The 15,719-nt window shown below is 37.3% G+C and overlaps 2 protein-coding genes across 3 annotated transcripts; one reads left to right on the plus strand and one right to left on the minus strand.

Moving 5' to 3' along the window:
• Positions 1 to 1,224: 1,224 nt before the first annotated feature.
• On the minus strand, positions 1,225 to 5,883 carry LOC113537289 (B- and T-lymphocyte attenuator). 2 transcript variants are annotated; one of them, XM_053229738.1, is made up of 7 exons: positions 5,773 to 5,883; positions 5,566 to 5,694; positions 3,479 to 3,817; positions 3,123 to 3,182; positions 2,771 to 2,893; positions 2,616 to 2,656; positions 1,225 to 2,537 (listed from the first exon to the last, which is right to left on the minus strand). In XM_053229738.1, the coding sequence occupies exons 2-7, from the start codon at positions 5,645 to 5,647 to the stop codon at positions 2,187 to 2,189; spliced, it is 996 nt and encodes a 331-aa protein (XP_053085713.1). In that variant the 5' UTR covers positions 5,648 to 5,694; positions 5,773 to 5,883; the 3' UTR covers positions 1,225 to 2,186. The 2 variants fall into 2 exon arrangements, with proteins under 2 accessions (XP_053085713.1, XP_053085712.1); XM_053229737.1 differs by having other exon boundaries at positions 5,566 to 5,855.
• Positions 5,884 to 7,640: 1,757 nt separating this feature from the next.
• On the plus strand, positions 7,641 to 14,972 carry LOC113537316 (tetraspanin-1). The gene is made up of 7 exons (XM_034299977.2): positions 7,641 to 7,807; positions 10,117 to 10,332; positions 10,874 to 10,948; positions 11,939 to 12,046; positions 13,346 to 13,486; positions 13,680 to 13,772; positions 14,037 to 14,972. Exons 1-7 carry the CDS (start codon positions 7,751 to 7,753, stop codon positions 14,076 to 14,078), a joined length of 732 nt encoding a protein of 243 aa, XP_034155868.1. The 5' UTR covers positions 7,641 to 7,750; the 3' UTR covers positions 14,079 to 14,972.
• Positions 14,973 to 15,719: the final 747 nt, after the last annotated feature.

The raw sequence follows: 15,719 nt of genomic DNA on the forward strand, positions 1-15,719 counted from the left end.
AAAAGTTATACAGGATAGATCTGCAAATTATTAGAAAATATTTAAATCATATTCAGAAATAATAAAAGCACAGCTGAGGAACTTACACAGCCTTGTTGGTATAAATAAACAGCTGTTTCACTTTGTAATAAGGTTATGTAAATTTTTGCCCTCAGCTGTACAGTATGGAATAACTTGCTCACACGCACACACGCACACACATATGCGCACGCACACACACACACACACACACACACACACACACACACACACACACACAGTTTGTATAAAAGACATGCTACTCATCTGCTGTGACTAAAGGAACAGGTTGAGGTCAGACCCCACTATACCTTACTTTGTTCCATTCCATCAGTTTCTCACACAGGAAGTGTGATCATTTGTTATAGTGCATGTGGGCTCCCCACAGTTGTTTTCTGCACAATGCTGTCCCGCTATGCACTCTCTGAACCAGTTTGTTTCAAGTCAAATTACAAAGTTTATATCACATTATCTGTTCAAGCATATACCTGGTGCGAAGGGTGCTGATCGAGAATCAGTATTCAGTATCCAAATACCATCGAATGCAACTGATCGGGATCTTTTCTCAGAAATGGTGGATAAATGCACGCACAGATATTCCTGCAGTCCATCACATAATAATGCACAGTGTGTGCAGTGACCCATTTTGTCAACAGCAGTGTAGGTTCATTTTACATGGTAGATGCTTGTGATGGGCAAGTAGTCAGTCAGGTGATGTGGGAAAGTGGACCAAAAACTTTATCATTATTCCACACATAACTTTCAGGACAAAAAAAAATAAAACATCACCACAAAGAAGTATACAAATCTGAAGACAATACCTAGTGCACTAAAAAGACCGCACGGAGATAGAACATGAAGCACTGCGGTAAACTTAGCTTTATATTGAACAGTCCCATTTCTCATGAACAAAGCACCCAAAAATCACAAAACACATTTTCTCAGAACCATCCAAAAGTGCAAGAATATTGTAAGCCATGGAGTTGGCTATATTAAGGGAAAAAAAATAAAATCAATATTCATAAAGACAATGCTCTATACCTACATACTACAGCTTTGCTTTTTAAGACACTGTCTTTACTACAAGTGGTCTATTATATAGATAAGCCTATAACTATATAGTCATGTATCAAACCATGTTTAGGTCATTAATAAATATTCATTAAGCTTCAAACAGTGAACATTTTGGAAAACTGGAAGCTGAAATAGGCTTGGAATGGAAGCTTTTTCCTTTATTACCAACTATTTTGTGTATTTTTGTCCCCTTGAAGCCAAGTCTGTGGGACATAAACCTCACCATGATCATCCATTTCACATAGTATTTAGATGTATTTTTGAAACAGCAAGACATAATTTCAGTATATTTGGAAATCCATGTTTTTGGTTCCCTTTTCTATGTGCTCAATCACACCCAGAGTTGTCCAGTTACAACACTGGTTTCAAGACCAAGAGCTTTCTTGAGATCACTGTGTCCTGACCTTGGTCTTATCACATTTTGTTGCATATTGTCTTGGTCTTGACAATAAGTCTTAAACATGGGAAATGATAATTATGTGTTGGTCCTGCCTTGGTTCCTGTTCGGTATGGGTCTTGGTCAGTACGGGCCTGGATCTTTTCTTGGTCTTGGTTGGTATGGGCCTTAGTCTTGTCTTGGTCTTGATCTCAGTTGGTATGGATCTTGGTCTTGTCTTGATCTCAGTTGGTATGCATCTCAAGCTTGTCTTGATCTCAGTTGGTATGGGCTTGGGCCTTTCCATGTGCTCTGCTGGTATAGGCCTTGGTGTTGCGTAGGTTGGTATTCTCATGTTCTTGGTTGATATGGGCCTTAGTCTTGGTTCGGTCCTGGTTAGTATTGATCACATTCTCGCTTGGTATGGCTCATGGTCTTATTTGGTATGGATCATAGTTACGGCTGGTATGAACATTGGTTTCAGTGACAACTAGCCCTCATTCCACACTGAGCACGCTGTCACAAGCAATATAGCTGATGTATGAATATTGTGAACAAACAGAATTTAGTCAACAAATAGGTCTACGCTGCCTATGCAGTCAACCAATAGACCTACAGCAAAATCCTTAAGTAAAGTTCTGAGCCCAGACTTTAACAGTTAGGGAAATAAACACAAAACTGGCCTCTGGTCAGTTCTCTGTAGCATTAGGACTTAGAGTTAAGTGACTTTAATGGCAGCATATTCTGATGCCTCAATCTGTACATGAGCAACTCTAACAGGTCTCTGTGGCACAGCCCCATGATTTAGGGTGGCATATATCAAAGGATTCTCGTCTTCCTCCGTTTCCACAGTGTCACGGTTGTGGCATCGAATCGGTGATCCCCGATTTACAGGATGTCCTCCTGCTGATGATCGGTCTCTTAGAGATGTCACTCTTACAGGAGGGATGTCATAGATAGAGGGTGTTGGTGGACTGAGTTGGGCAGGAAGAGTTTGGGTTTTGCTACGTGGAGACTCCCTGGGATTATATATGGGTGGAGCAAGATCAGCCACTGGAGTTGCTGTGGACTGTAAATTGGATTGGATCAGGAGAAATTTTCATTGTTAATCAGTAAGCTAGTTAAGTAAGAAAGATACATACTGTACCTGATTCTCATGTATTTTTTCTTTAATTGATTTTTTCTGCCCTGTTAAAATTGAACAGAAATGCATGTCACTGAAACTCTTGTACATGTCCAGTACAGAGCACTGCTGGATGTTATTTTGTGTAGGTAGAGAACAGAGGAAAAAAATCCACATACCTCGACACCAGATGACAATTACAGACACAACAACCACTACGAGCAGCAGCACACCAATCCCACTGTAGATGTACACGTAGGGCTGTAGCGGTTCCTTTTTTGCAACAATCGGATTTGAACTGTCTGAAACAAAAAGATTTTGAAGCATTTTATGAAGGTACTTCATCAGCAGTGCTTCATTACTGCTGCAGTTAATGAACAGAAGTTAGCTGGTTGTGAATCACTTATGCTAAATCAATTCAAGGCTTTCTTTTAAAGGCTAAATATGAGTATACTGGTCAAAAAACATATAACACAATGCTATGCTCATGAGTTTGTTCATGAAATTAGATGTAAAAACAACAGTCCTTACTTGTTGTATTGTTTTCTACGGTTACAACTTTGGAGTCAGTGTTACAATCTGGAACATAATCTGAAAGAATAATATGATCACTAAATCTGCACCGGCAGTCAAAAGTCAAAACCTTAAGAAATAGGTTCAAATAGGTTAAATAGTCTAGAATTGGAAATATTAGAAATAAATACATATATATGAACTGAGAAATGTTTGTGAGTTTTATTTCATGGCAAAAAATTCTGGGAGAAAGATCTATCAGAAAAAGACAACCCTGTGTCAAATTACTCACTCGTAGCACATGACATACCGTATATTTGTGTTATCAGTGTTGATACGAAAGCTGTGTGTGATGTGAAGTGTGATGTGTTTACCTGTCACAGTGACATTGATAGAATGGCTGACAGTGGGTGTCGGTGAATTTATTCTACATCTGTAAAGACCTGCATCCTTCATGGATATGTTATGGAAAATCAGGAACAACAATCTTTTATTTTTGTTAACTTTTTCCCATTCGTTTGTGGTGTAATTGGAGCGGTTCAAAGCTCTGCATTCATTCTTATCATCAATTCTACACCATGTGACATTTATGTTCTTCCAACAGTGTGATTCACTGTCTACAGTACAGTTGATCGTCAGGGACTTCATTACAGGAGCTTTCCACACTGTGTTCCGTGGCACCATGATAGAAGGGATACAGTCCAGATCACTTTCTAAAAAGCACAATGAAAAAGAATGACTTAAATATGGGAAATGCCAAAGTACACAGTTCTTCAGAGTTCTTTATTTTGCTTGGAACCTTTTTTCACAGGGAAACACACTATTGTAGGGTTCTCCCTAGACCCATTAAAGGATAGGGTTCTCCCTTAGAACCACAAAAGGAAGCTTTTCAATTTAACCCCTTTTTTTTCTAAGAATGGTCTGGACAGACGGGAACTGAAAGATGATAAAAAATGCAACTGAACCTTGAATCATCATCTCATCATCTCACCCCCACACAAAAATAAGTGGAAATTCACTTTCTACTAGTATCTCAAAAATTACACATTTTAGTGAAATATCTTTTAGTGGGTGTGTGTGTTTCACTGTGGGTGGGTGATGGGATGAAGGTGAGCCCCCCACCTCCTCTATCTTGAGCTGAAGGGGCACATCCTGTTTACAAGACATTGCTTTAGTGTAAAATTACATCAGAAAGGGGGAAAGGTTTCAAAACTTCTGAGAAATTGAGATTTTTCTTAGGGGAACACAGAGGGGGGTTTTATATTAGCATAAAAACAAGGGTTAAAAAAAAGACATATGATTAATTGTGTTATATTGTTTAGTTATATAGTATAGTTATAATATATATAGTTATATATATATTATATAACTATATATATTATAACTATACTATATATATATATAGTTATGTGACTTTTGTTTCAGTGGTAAATAAGAGACAACAAGCTATACTGTTCAAGTAGCACTTTAAACACAATCTTGTTAGCCAGGCACATTTCACTACCGACGTACAAGATTCCATGTTTACGTCATAGTTATTTTGCCAGAAATTTTCTTTAACATAAATTACATTCTGTATATTACATATATGACACCATATCAGCATTGTTTAGACTATTCAACAGCAGGTGTAATCGAACTATGGGACAAGCCACCCTTAGGGAAATTCTGGCGGAACTTGCAGAATGTATTTTAAGTATTTTTTATGTAGACTTTCTAATAAAATTTATGTATATACAATTCTATTATTCATAGAAGCCTTTAAAATATACACAGGTCAATGCATTGCTGTTATTTACTAGAGAACATGCAGAAGGCATATTATATACAGACTACGGACATGACTAAAGAAGGCAACAGAAACAACCAAGACAAGAAAACGCAACAGCATCTGTTTACAATATGGATTTACGTCAGTCCAGTGGCATCAAATCTATAACATACAGTACATCATTGTTTGTATTGTCTCAAGTAGGTTGCCACAAAATGTTCCATTGCAAGGAATAAAGTTGATCTTATCTTATCTTATCTTATTTTATCTTATATCATCTTATCTTATCTTATCTTAGGCCCTTTTGTGCCACATATATGTATATACAGAATGTATGGAGGGTTCTGCCAAAAAAAAGTTTGACTACCACTGTTCTTCATAAAAATAAGGCTTCGAGTTATACATACAGTATTAACCACCAGAGCAGTAGGAAACCTCGCTCACATAACAGAGAGGTGAGCGAATAATCATTCACTGATGAAGATGATCCATTTTAGAGCAGTATCTCATTTTGTGTCCACAATTAAAGCTGTGGATTTTCATACTTCATTAATTACAATGCTTCTAATCCGATTAAAGCTTAGTAAGGTAATTTGCCAAGTGGGTGCATGATGCCACAGAAATTCAGTATGATGTAAATAAAAAAAGGATTTGATGTAATAAATGATGTAGGTTAAGATCCTGACTTACCGTTTGTGTTACTGCTGATTAGGGGTGAGAGCCACAGGTGGATGATAAGAATACAGATGATTTGGAAGACGCAGCACGCCATGAAGAACCGCTTTTTACCACATACAAAGTCAGGTGTGCCTGGTGGTGCTGGCGTACACAGCATTAACTCACATCAGCACACAATAGAAGTGTTTTAGACAGAAAGGGTGAAAGTGCAAATTTTACCTGCACGACATTTGATCTTGTCTCATCCGTTTGCATCTCTATTTCATAATCTCGCTTCCCCGTTTCTACTTCTGCTTCTCCCACCCTGTACTTTTGTCACCTCATGTCTTGTGGTTTGACATGACTGCAACGTAATTTTAATATCAATGCAACAGCACCATCCTGTGGATCTCTACTACAGAACACCTGTACACATGCCCATTCATACAATTTTACAATCAGCCAATCATGTGGCGGCAGAGCAATGCATGAAATCATACAGATACAGGTCAAGAGCTTCAGTTAATGTTCACATCAAACAGGGGGAAAATGTGAGCTCAGTGATTCTGAGTATTTCAGTATTTCTTGGGGGCCTAATGGTTAGAGTCTCGGACTTGTAACCTGAAGGTCGTGGGTTCGAGTCTCAGGTCCAGCAGGGATTGTAGGTGGGGGGAGTGAATGACCAGCGCTCTCTCACCCTCAATACCACGACTGAGGTGAGACCCTTGAGCAAGGCCCCGAACCCCCAACTGCTCCCCGGGCGCCGCAGCAAAAGAGGCTGCCCACTGCTCGGGGTGTGTGTGTGTGTTCACTACTGTGTGTGTGTGCGCACTTGGATGGGTTAAATGCAGAGCACAAATTCCGAGTATGGGTCACCATACTTGGCTACACTTCACTTCACTATAGAAAGTGGCTCCTTCACAAACCTCCTGACATTTTCACACCCAGTAGTCGCTAGAGGTTGGTGCGAATAGTGTGGGTGCAGCAGTTCTGTGGGCAGAAATGCCTTGTTAATGAGAGAGGCCTGAGAATGACCAGACTTGTTTTGAGCTAACTCAAAAAAAACACTCTTTACAATCATGGTGCACAGAAAAGCGTCTCACAATGGGCTACAACAGCAGAAGATCACATCAGGTTTCATACCTATCAGCCAAAACCAAGAAATCTGAGGCTACAGTGGGCACAGGATCCCTCAAACTGGACAGCTGAAGGTTTGAAAAACACTGCATGATCTTCAACTGTCCAGTTTCAGTGAATCTGTGCCCACTGTGCGTTGCTCTGCTGCTAATGAAAGCTGCAGAAAGCATTACAATAAATTAACAGGTAATGGTGCATACACAATAAAAAAAAAAAGATAGGCTTTACTTAATAGCTGCATTAAAGTTGTCAGTCCTAATTTTAAAAGTTTTTTTTTGTTTATGTGTTTATCCTGAAATTTCTGTCTGCAGTCTTCAGTTGAACCTGCAATTCAGGTTTGTGTCCAGCAGAGAATACACAGCACCATCTAACACATCATTTAACTGCTCTAACTCCTCAACATAACAAATATCATGTACAGCTGATGGATTTACTTATCACAAGATGTCAGAGTTGATGTAAAACCTCGATACACCTTTGGATTCGGTGAATTGACGATGATATAATAATAAATGATTACTCGATCAGTTCTCTAAAGACTAAACTACATTTCTTTTTATATTACTTGCATTTTCATAGACTTCCTTTATTAAATAATAGCCTATTTGTAATAATATAACTGCCCTACATGTTAAAATGATGAGCATGGCTCATGTTTTATAAAATCTGCACCATTTAAAACCATCACTGTTGATGATGAAATCAAACGACTGATTTTAAATTCTCCTGCATTTTTTTTTTCCTTTTTCCAAATCTATTTTTTATGAATATAATTTTTAAATGCTTAACTGATTTAACATCTGAGTAATGTTTGTATTGCATTGTGTTCCATGTCATAATCTCAGTTATAATATTAACTTTTTCTTGAAAACATACAGGAAGGATTGAGCTCAGGGGAACTAGAATATATCACATCTGATCTTCTTGGTTGTGCAAATGCAGAAGGCTTGACACAGTGTTATGACGAACTGTGGTAGCTCACTTCCTTTCACAGTTGGGTTTGCAGTACATGCTTTAAGCAACAGACAGTTTGTCCGATTTATACGTGGTTTTCAGGAAAACTAAAAAAAAAACTGGCAAGATGGCTTGCAAAGGGATCCTGAAGATACTTATGGTCATCTTCAACAGTGCGATCTTTGTAAGTTACCTTTTTTTAAATAAACATGTTGTTTTTTAATGATGATCATTAGTACAAATATATAGCATTAATTGTTTTAGTATTTAAGGTGTATTAATATTAGTTCAGACCCAAGTGTGTTTATACTTACTATACTTTAAGAAGTGAGACTGTCTAGTTGATTAATATACTGCCCTAGGTAAACCGCAGTGAGTATACTAACAGTGAAACTGAAAAAAAGTGGTTGGAGCAAATGTGTAGTAGGCTGATTTCTACACCACATTTTCTCCAAAACAGGAAAATATAATTTTGTCAAATATTAAACATATAAACCATTTTCAGTCATAACCTGGGGTTAGAATGAGCAAGGTTTCTGAAACCTTGGTTTACATGAACAGCTGTTTTTATGGTGTGGTGCAGAGAAAGATTTCTAATTTAATCTTTGTTAAAAAATACATGTAAATATTCAAGTGTAATCAACTGCACAGACAGTCAGTCTCATGCTAGTTACCCTACCTGGATTTGCTAGATATACCATACATTTGGTTTCGATCGAAAATCATTTGAATCATCACGTTTTACACAAACTTGTGGCGTCCATGCCAGCTCGAGTGCAAACTATCATTAAAGCAAAAGGGACATACCAAATACAAAGAAATTTTATAACTCACGCGAATATTCTATAAAATTGTACTTTTCTCTCAAGTTATTGCTGATAATATCATTTGTCATTAAACCTTTTGTATTAAAATTGTAACGCTTGTAAAATAGAAGCAGTTTCTCTAGTGGTCTCAGACTTTTGGACCCCATTGTACATGTCTTGGGTCATTCACTAGACCTACTGTGACCTGCTTAAATATTCACCCTTTTTTAACTTTTGAACATTTTATAGTGTTACAACTCGGAATCGACTTAACTGGAATTGTTACCATTTGATTTGCACAATATGTCTAACATCTGAAGATGCTATTTTTTTTACTGTGTAACAAATAATATAAAAAACATTTAAACAGATTAAAGAGTCCCCTCCTGTAGAACCTTGGCTGCAATTACAGCGGCACGTCTTCTGGAATATGTCTATCAGCTGTACACATCCTTGGATCCTGATATTTTTGTCCATTCTTCTTGGCCGAATTGCTGAAACTTGTTTTTTTTTTAGACGGAGACCATTGGTAAACAGCAATTCGTGCCACAGATTCTCAATCATACTAAGGGTTTTGGTATGCTTAGGGTTGTTGTCCTGTTGGAAGTCTCTTGCCCAGTGGAACAGGTCTTCTTCTAGGATTGCCCTGTATTTGACTTCATCTTGCCCTTAATCCTGAGCAGTTTCCCAATACTTTTCTGATGAAAAGCATCCACAGAACATGATGCTACCACCACCATGCTTCACAGTGTGGATAGTGCATTCTGGGTTTATGATAAATTCGTTTCATTAGACTAGAGAACATCTTTCAACACATTTGCTCCACCTCCAATTTGTCTTTTTGCTAACTCCATACAAGATATCATACGGCTCAGCACGCTTCCATAATGTCCAGCTTTGTGTCCAGGCTGTAAACAGATACTTCCATCTGAGCTTTGGTTCTCTCTAGCTCCTTCAGAGTTTTCCTTGGCATCTTGGTTGCTTCTCTAACTGATACTGATGCTCCCGCTCCTTACGTGGTCACTGACATTTGGTACATGGCCTCCTCATAATTAGTTTAATTGTGCTCTGTGGGATGTTCAAAGTTTGAATTCTTTTTTTTTTTTATTTTTATAACCAAACCCTGATTGATACTTTTCTAGAACTTTGACGGTTTTCATACCTGCTTGGTATTTATGATGCTGTTTCTTTAGGTATGTTTTCTAACAAACTCTAGGTTCTTCTAGGAACAGGTGTATTTATATTGTATGAGATCATGTGACATATGTGCAATTTATATTGTATGAGGTCATGTGACATATGTGCAATACTTTAAGTTAATTATATGATGGCAAGTGGCTGCACCAGAAGTAATTTAGGAGTTTCACAGCATTGGAGGTGAATACTTATGTAGTCAGAGTGTTTTTTTTCTATATTAATTTTCAGTATCATTATATTTTGTGTAGATTCATGATATATAACCCCAATTAAGTCCATTTCTATTAGCTCGATGTTGAGAAAGTAAACAGTAGCCTACTTTTGTTTACATTTTCTTGGTGCTTTTTCTTGGTTTTACTCCCTCACTGCTTCCTATAACTCCACAGTTCCCCAGCTAGAATTACGGCATCCTATAGTTCTTCTCTCTTTCACTTCTGCATTCTAATTTGGATTTTTTTTCTTACCGTATTATTTCTCTCTACGTCTCCAGTTAGCAGGAGGTGCAACTGTGATCATCGGAGTTTTGGTCGAAATTAGCCGAAGGCATGTACTTGGAGTGCTGGATAAATTTAAAGACATTTCCGCAGACTTCGCACCCCTGGCTAATGCTGGCTATCTGCTGATCGCTGTTGGGGCCATAATCGCCTTCCTGGGCTTCCTGGGCTGCTGCGGAGCCTGTTGCGAGAATAAGTGCATGCTCATGATCGTGAGTGACCTCTGACCTTGGTTTTTAGTCACCGTTTTCTGTGAAAAATCTGCTTCTTACCCCAAATGTACTCAGATAGCCAGGACATGTTTAGTGTCTGATGTTTGGCACTGGAGCTACAAGGCTAATGAAGCTAACAACTCTACCTCAACCACAATCTCTTCAAGATATATAAAGCCAAATTTTGTACTTCATTTATTTTTACTTCAAACGGCATCATTGTGTTATGTAATTGAAATTTTAAACAAACCATCTGTAGCTCAAAGTTCAAACTGCTCTAAGGAAGGACGTGATAACCAGCTGTCTAAGATGGCTGCCCTGATAATATTCCAGTATTCAGCTACCTAGAAAACTTTTGTTCATTTCTATACATTATATTTTTGTTTCTGTGCGACACTAAATAGAACGCATCTTGGCTGATCGACTACATTTGGGGTATGGAAGTATTTTTTTTTTTGTTCACCAAAGTATTCCTTCAAGAACGCATGTGCTTCACTGACTCTGTTTTGGTGTTTATATTCAATTTCACACGTCCTTACAGTTTTTCATCATCATCCTCATTGTGTTTGTCGTGGAGGTGGTTGCAGCAGTAGTCACTCTGCTTTACCAGCCTAAGGTAAGAGCAATGCTCCTGAATATACAGTAGATTATTGTGTACACCTAAGCATACAGTATGATACCCAGGCAGCCTTGAAAACTGTATCTAGGTCACTGGTCCCCAGTATCTGTGCTGGACAGATTTTAATCCCAGTATCACCTTCTTATGAAAGAATTCTAACCAAATCCAAGTTATTATTTTTAGTTGCAGCTGTCTACAATATTACCCAAAATTGCCTACGTTCTCAGGTGGCCTTTCTTTGTCCCATGAGCTTCATATCTGACCATCTGCTCTCGCAGCTTTTATGCTGGAGCCATCGGGATTCTAGAAGATGCACACCTCTACTCTAGATCCCATGCTGTACCATATACTTTGTCTTAAAAAAATAATAATTTACTTATGATTTGGGTCTTTTTTTTTTTTTTTTTTTTTTAGAAAAATGCATGAACATGAACTGGGATATGCAACAGAATAACATTTTATAGCAGGTTCATTTTTATAAATATATCTTCATCATATTTCAAGAAAGTTCTGCTATCTAAGTATCAGTTACTGTAAAGCTTTTTTTTTTTTTTACATTCCACTTCATGTCGCAATCTTCCATTATGTCTACTTCCTTCCTTTCTTAACAATTTGTTTTAACTGTACTGATTTCACATTTGTAGGTGAAATTGTTCTAGGTCAAAGTGTGTCATCACTGTTGACCTCAGAATCACATTTCATGTTTTTTTTTTTTTTTTTGCACTTTAGTTTTTTGCACTTTAACATTAGACCTTAGACAGTTAAGAAACCCAAAAGGGCCTCTTAGCAAAGACAGAAAGAAAGAAATGAACTTCCCTTTTTAAACAAGTATGAGTGGTTAATTACCACATACAGTGACAAGCATAACGGAAAAACACATTCTGAAAGAGTACACCATGCCAGCTACAGATTAAAAAAAGCAAATTTGAAATGAGGGTGTGTTTGTTGTAACAAATCACAGAAACATTGCTTACTTTGTTTCCTCAGGTAGAGAAATTGCTGGATACAATTCGTCAAAATGTTGCTAAGAGCATCAGGGAGAACTACGGTCAAAACGACATCATCACTATTGCGTGGAATGAGACAATGAGTCTGGTACATCACATTTCACTGTTTTGTTTCAGGCTGGAGCATTTGTGCTGTATGGATGAATTTGACTAGTTGATATTATTATCATCAGCAGGATTACACATGCATTTTCACATGCATTTGAGGGAGCCCAAACTTTTTACTATTTCACACAGCAACTGTAATTAAGATGTGTAACTAATATGGCTAATGCTGAACTATGCTAACCAATCTAACTATGCTACAGTAACAGACATAAAGCTTGCACTTAAACATTCTTAAGTCATACTTACAAGTGAGACCTATAATTAAATTCACACACAGAAAACCCTTTAAGATCCTCTCCTCCTATCACTACTAGCGACCCTGCTAGCTAAAGGCTAGCAAAGTAGTTTTCATTTGTCATAGGTAGACCTGAGTGTTATCTGATTTCAGTATCTGAGTCTTGATTTGTTTCATTGTCCTCAGTAATGTATTTAGCAGCAAAAAAAAAAAAAAGCTACCAACAATCAAAATGATTTTCAGGATCTAAATAATTAGCACCTAGAGTCTGTAGCTGAGGTGAGTTTAGCTCTGAGGTAACACAGCTGACTCAAATACAAAACTAGGTCACCAGTCTAAGCCATTCAAAGGATGTTTAACCATAAAAGCATTTACTTCTAAGGTTGTGGGTACTTCATGGGTACATCCTGTTGTACACACCAAGCATTAACCTGCCTACACTCTCTAAACGCATTATCACACTACATTAGCAGTAGAGTTAGCATTTACTAATCCACATATACAGGCTGATAAATGTCCAAAAATATCTACATTTTGCATTTAGCTTTAGCCAATTTGTGGTGTGAAAGCTCGCTATTAGCATGCTAGCTAGTTTATATTTATCAAAAAAAATTAGCTGTCCTTAAATAGGTTTAATTCTTTGGTTCCTTGGAGAAATGGGACTAATTTACAATCACGTAACCAAAATCAGTGTTCAGTGTGTGAACTGAGGCTTTCCTTAAAAATTAGCTTTAGAGATTGTACTTTTGTGCTTTAATTCTAGTGAGCTGTGTGTCATTTTTACCCCACGTATCTATTAAAGGAGTATTTGCTCTTTTACTTAAGGAAAGTTTTACTTCTACTACCTCTGATTAGTAGCTACAAATGGATAAAACTAGTTTCTAATCTGCCTGAATGAGCATGATGTCCCAGGCTAGAGTGCTTCTCTTAATTCAACAAACAATATAATGGCTAATAGAGTATTATTGTATTATATAATGGTATTATTGTTGATTCTCAAACTAAAGTGCCAGAATTTTGAGGTGTGTGTGAATGCTCTTGTAGATGAAATGCTGTGGATACAACAACTACACTGACTTCACTGGCTCCCTGTTTGTAAACCGCACTTCGGAGTACCCCCACTTCTGCTGCTCTACACCTGCTCTACCATCTGAAAAGTGTTATTCTGGAAACGCAGCTTTAGCGGTACTGAGTCCACTCCTGCAGTCCAATCACAACCCTATTCATACGCTATAACCTTTATATTTACCACAAACAATTTCAAGGCTTTTCCTGCTCCTAAAACTGCTGATCCTAGTTCAGGATTAGACCTCTTAGAGATATAATTTAGGTTGGGCAAAATGTATGCATCTTTATTGTCATGTCATTTTCTTTGCAGCACGTGGAAGGCTGTTTCAATGTTGTGGTGAAGTTGGTGAAGAAGAACTCTGCTTTGCTAGGGGGCGTGGCTATTTGTGTTGCTGCTATAGAGGTAACCTTAACACCATATTGGGCCCATTTTCAGATGAGTATTTTCACAGAAAACTAATGTACACAGCGCTGGATGAGAGACGAATGTAGCACTGTGTCCTTTCCCAAATTTGGCACAAAGCCACATGATGGATGTGACTGCCAGGGTTATTTCTTGACTCCCATGGTCATCCAGCCCAAACATGCCAAATGTAAGGGGTCTTACATAGATATTTGTCTGTATACTACATTTAATGCTTATATTGTCTTTTGTCTCCTTTTACAGGTTGCTGCAATGATCGTGGCCCTTTTACTGTACAAGACATAAACTCGGAAACCAGCATGTGTAAGCACTGTACACTGTGGCCTCTCACATCTAATAGGATACAATAATAAAATCTGAAATGACATTGGTATACATATATATTATAATCGTACATATATTAAAAATTATAAATTATACATATTCTGTCCCACACCTTATAAAGTACAATGTATACAGAAAAGAGTCTTTCTTTTTTTTTTTAGCACATTTTATAATCCTGTATGTTTCATTAATACCTTTTGTAAACAAAACGTACAGAACAAAATGGGGCAAATACCTTTCTACAAGCCAGTGAAGAAAGGGTTTATATTTTATATATATAGAGGTTTATGTTTGTTCAAGTGTACTTTTTTGTTGTTAGCATTTCCGTATTTATTTTTATTAGTTTTGAGAAACTAATAAAATATTGTTATTAAGCTAATTTTGGAATGTAGATTTAGTTTTATATTAATTAGCAATTTATTCCAACTATTATGCTTATAGGTCAGCACAAAAATTATTTGTTTATGAAAATTAAAATGAATTTAATTAATTGGTACAATAATATGTTATTGGAACATCTAGCCCTCGCACAAATTTTGACTGTCTTTTTCTTTTGTCACACGTATTTCTTGCTTGCACTGCATAAATACGAACCATTGAACCATTGTGTCAATGCTTTACACTTTGCCTGTCATTCTTGTGAGCTCTGAGCTGTGTATTGTTGGATAGATTACCTGTGAATGACCTTTGTCTAGTCATTTTGGATGTGTTTGACCATCTGTATTTTAACCTAGCTTTGCCTTTTCCCCATGTTTTAGATTGTGTTTTGGATTTGTGTGATACGTGAGGATTTTCTGTGTTTGACCCAGACCCTGCCTTGTTTGCCAATAAACTTTTGCATATGGATCCATATAATGCTTCGAGAGCCGTTTGTTACAGTTGTAGTTACATAACAGAAAAGATTGAAGACCGAACAATTAAGGGATTACAAAACTGGAAATAATCTTCCATATTAAGTAAGGGCTAGACAAAATTATTTTAATCGATTAATTTTAAACTTAGATTTCAAGGAAGCAAAGTGGAGCAATTTTAGACACTTCACCATTCAAAATCAGTAGATAGCAGTAATGCACAATACACTGGTGTGTGTGTGTGTGTGTGTGTGTGTGTGTGTGTGTGTGTGTGTGACACTTGCTGTTGAAGATGGAGGATGTATGTCTAATATGCAGAATGTGAATAAACCTGATTATCACGAAATCATGGATTTCAATCAAATTATCTTCTTATTGAAGCCGGCTACTCTCATAAACCTGGTTCTAAAAAGGCATTCTGAGTTAAATAATTTTGTGAAGTATGCTAGACTTTCACTAACATGCGATACCCGCTCAAATGTGCCATTTAAAAAAAGCACTCATCTATAAATACAGAGATGAAACGCACAAAACCTCCTGCAACATGCATTGCAGAAAGAAGAGGATTGTGGCTGTTCTTAAATTTTACTTTGGTCCCTGTTGTCCAGACGGAGGTATATGTAGGCAGTACGATGCAAATGGATGCAATAGCGTACAGACAATAGAAAGACGTCTTTTGTCCAGTTGATCACCTCAATGTGGATACCACTTCTAATTTTCTCATCATGACTAAAGTTCTCGCCACAATCCC

The sequence above is a fragment of the Pangasianodon hypophthalmus genome, chromosome 26 (assembly GCF_027358585.1).
Source record: "Pangasianodon hypophthalmus isolate fPanHyp1 chromosome 26, fPanHyp1.pri, whole genome shotgun sequence".
Lineage (NCBI taxonomy): Eukaryota > Metazoa > Chordata > Actinopteri > Siluriformes > Pangasiidae > Pangasianodon > Pangasianodon hypophthalmus.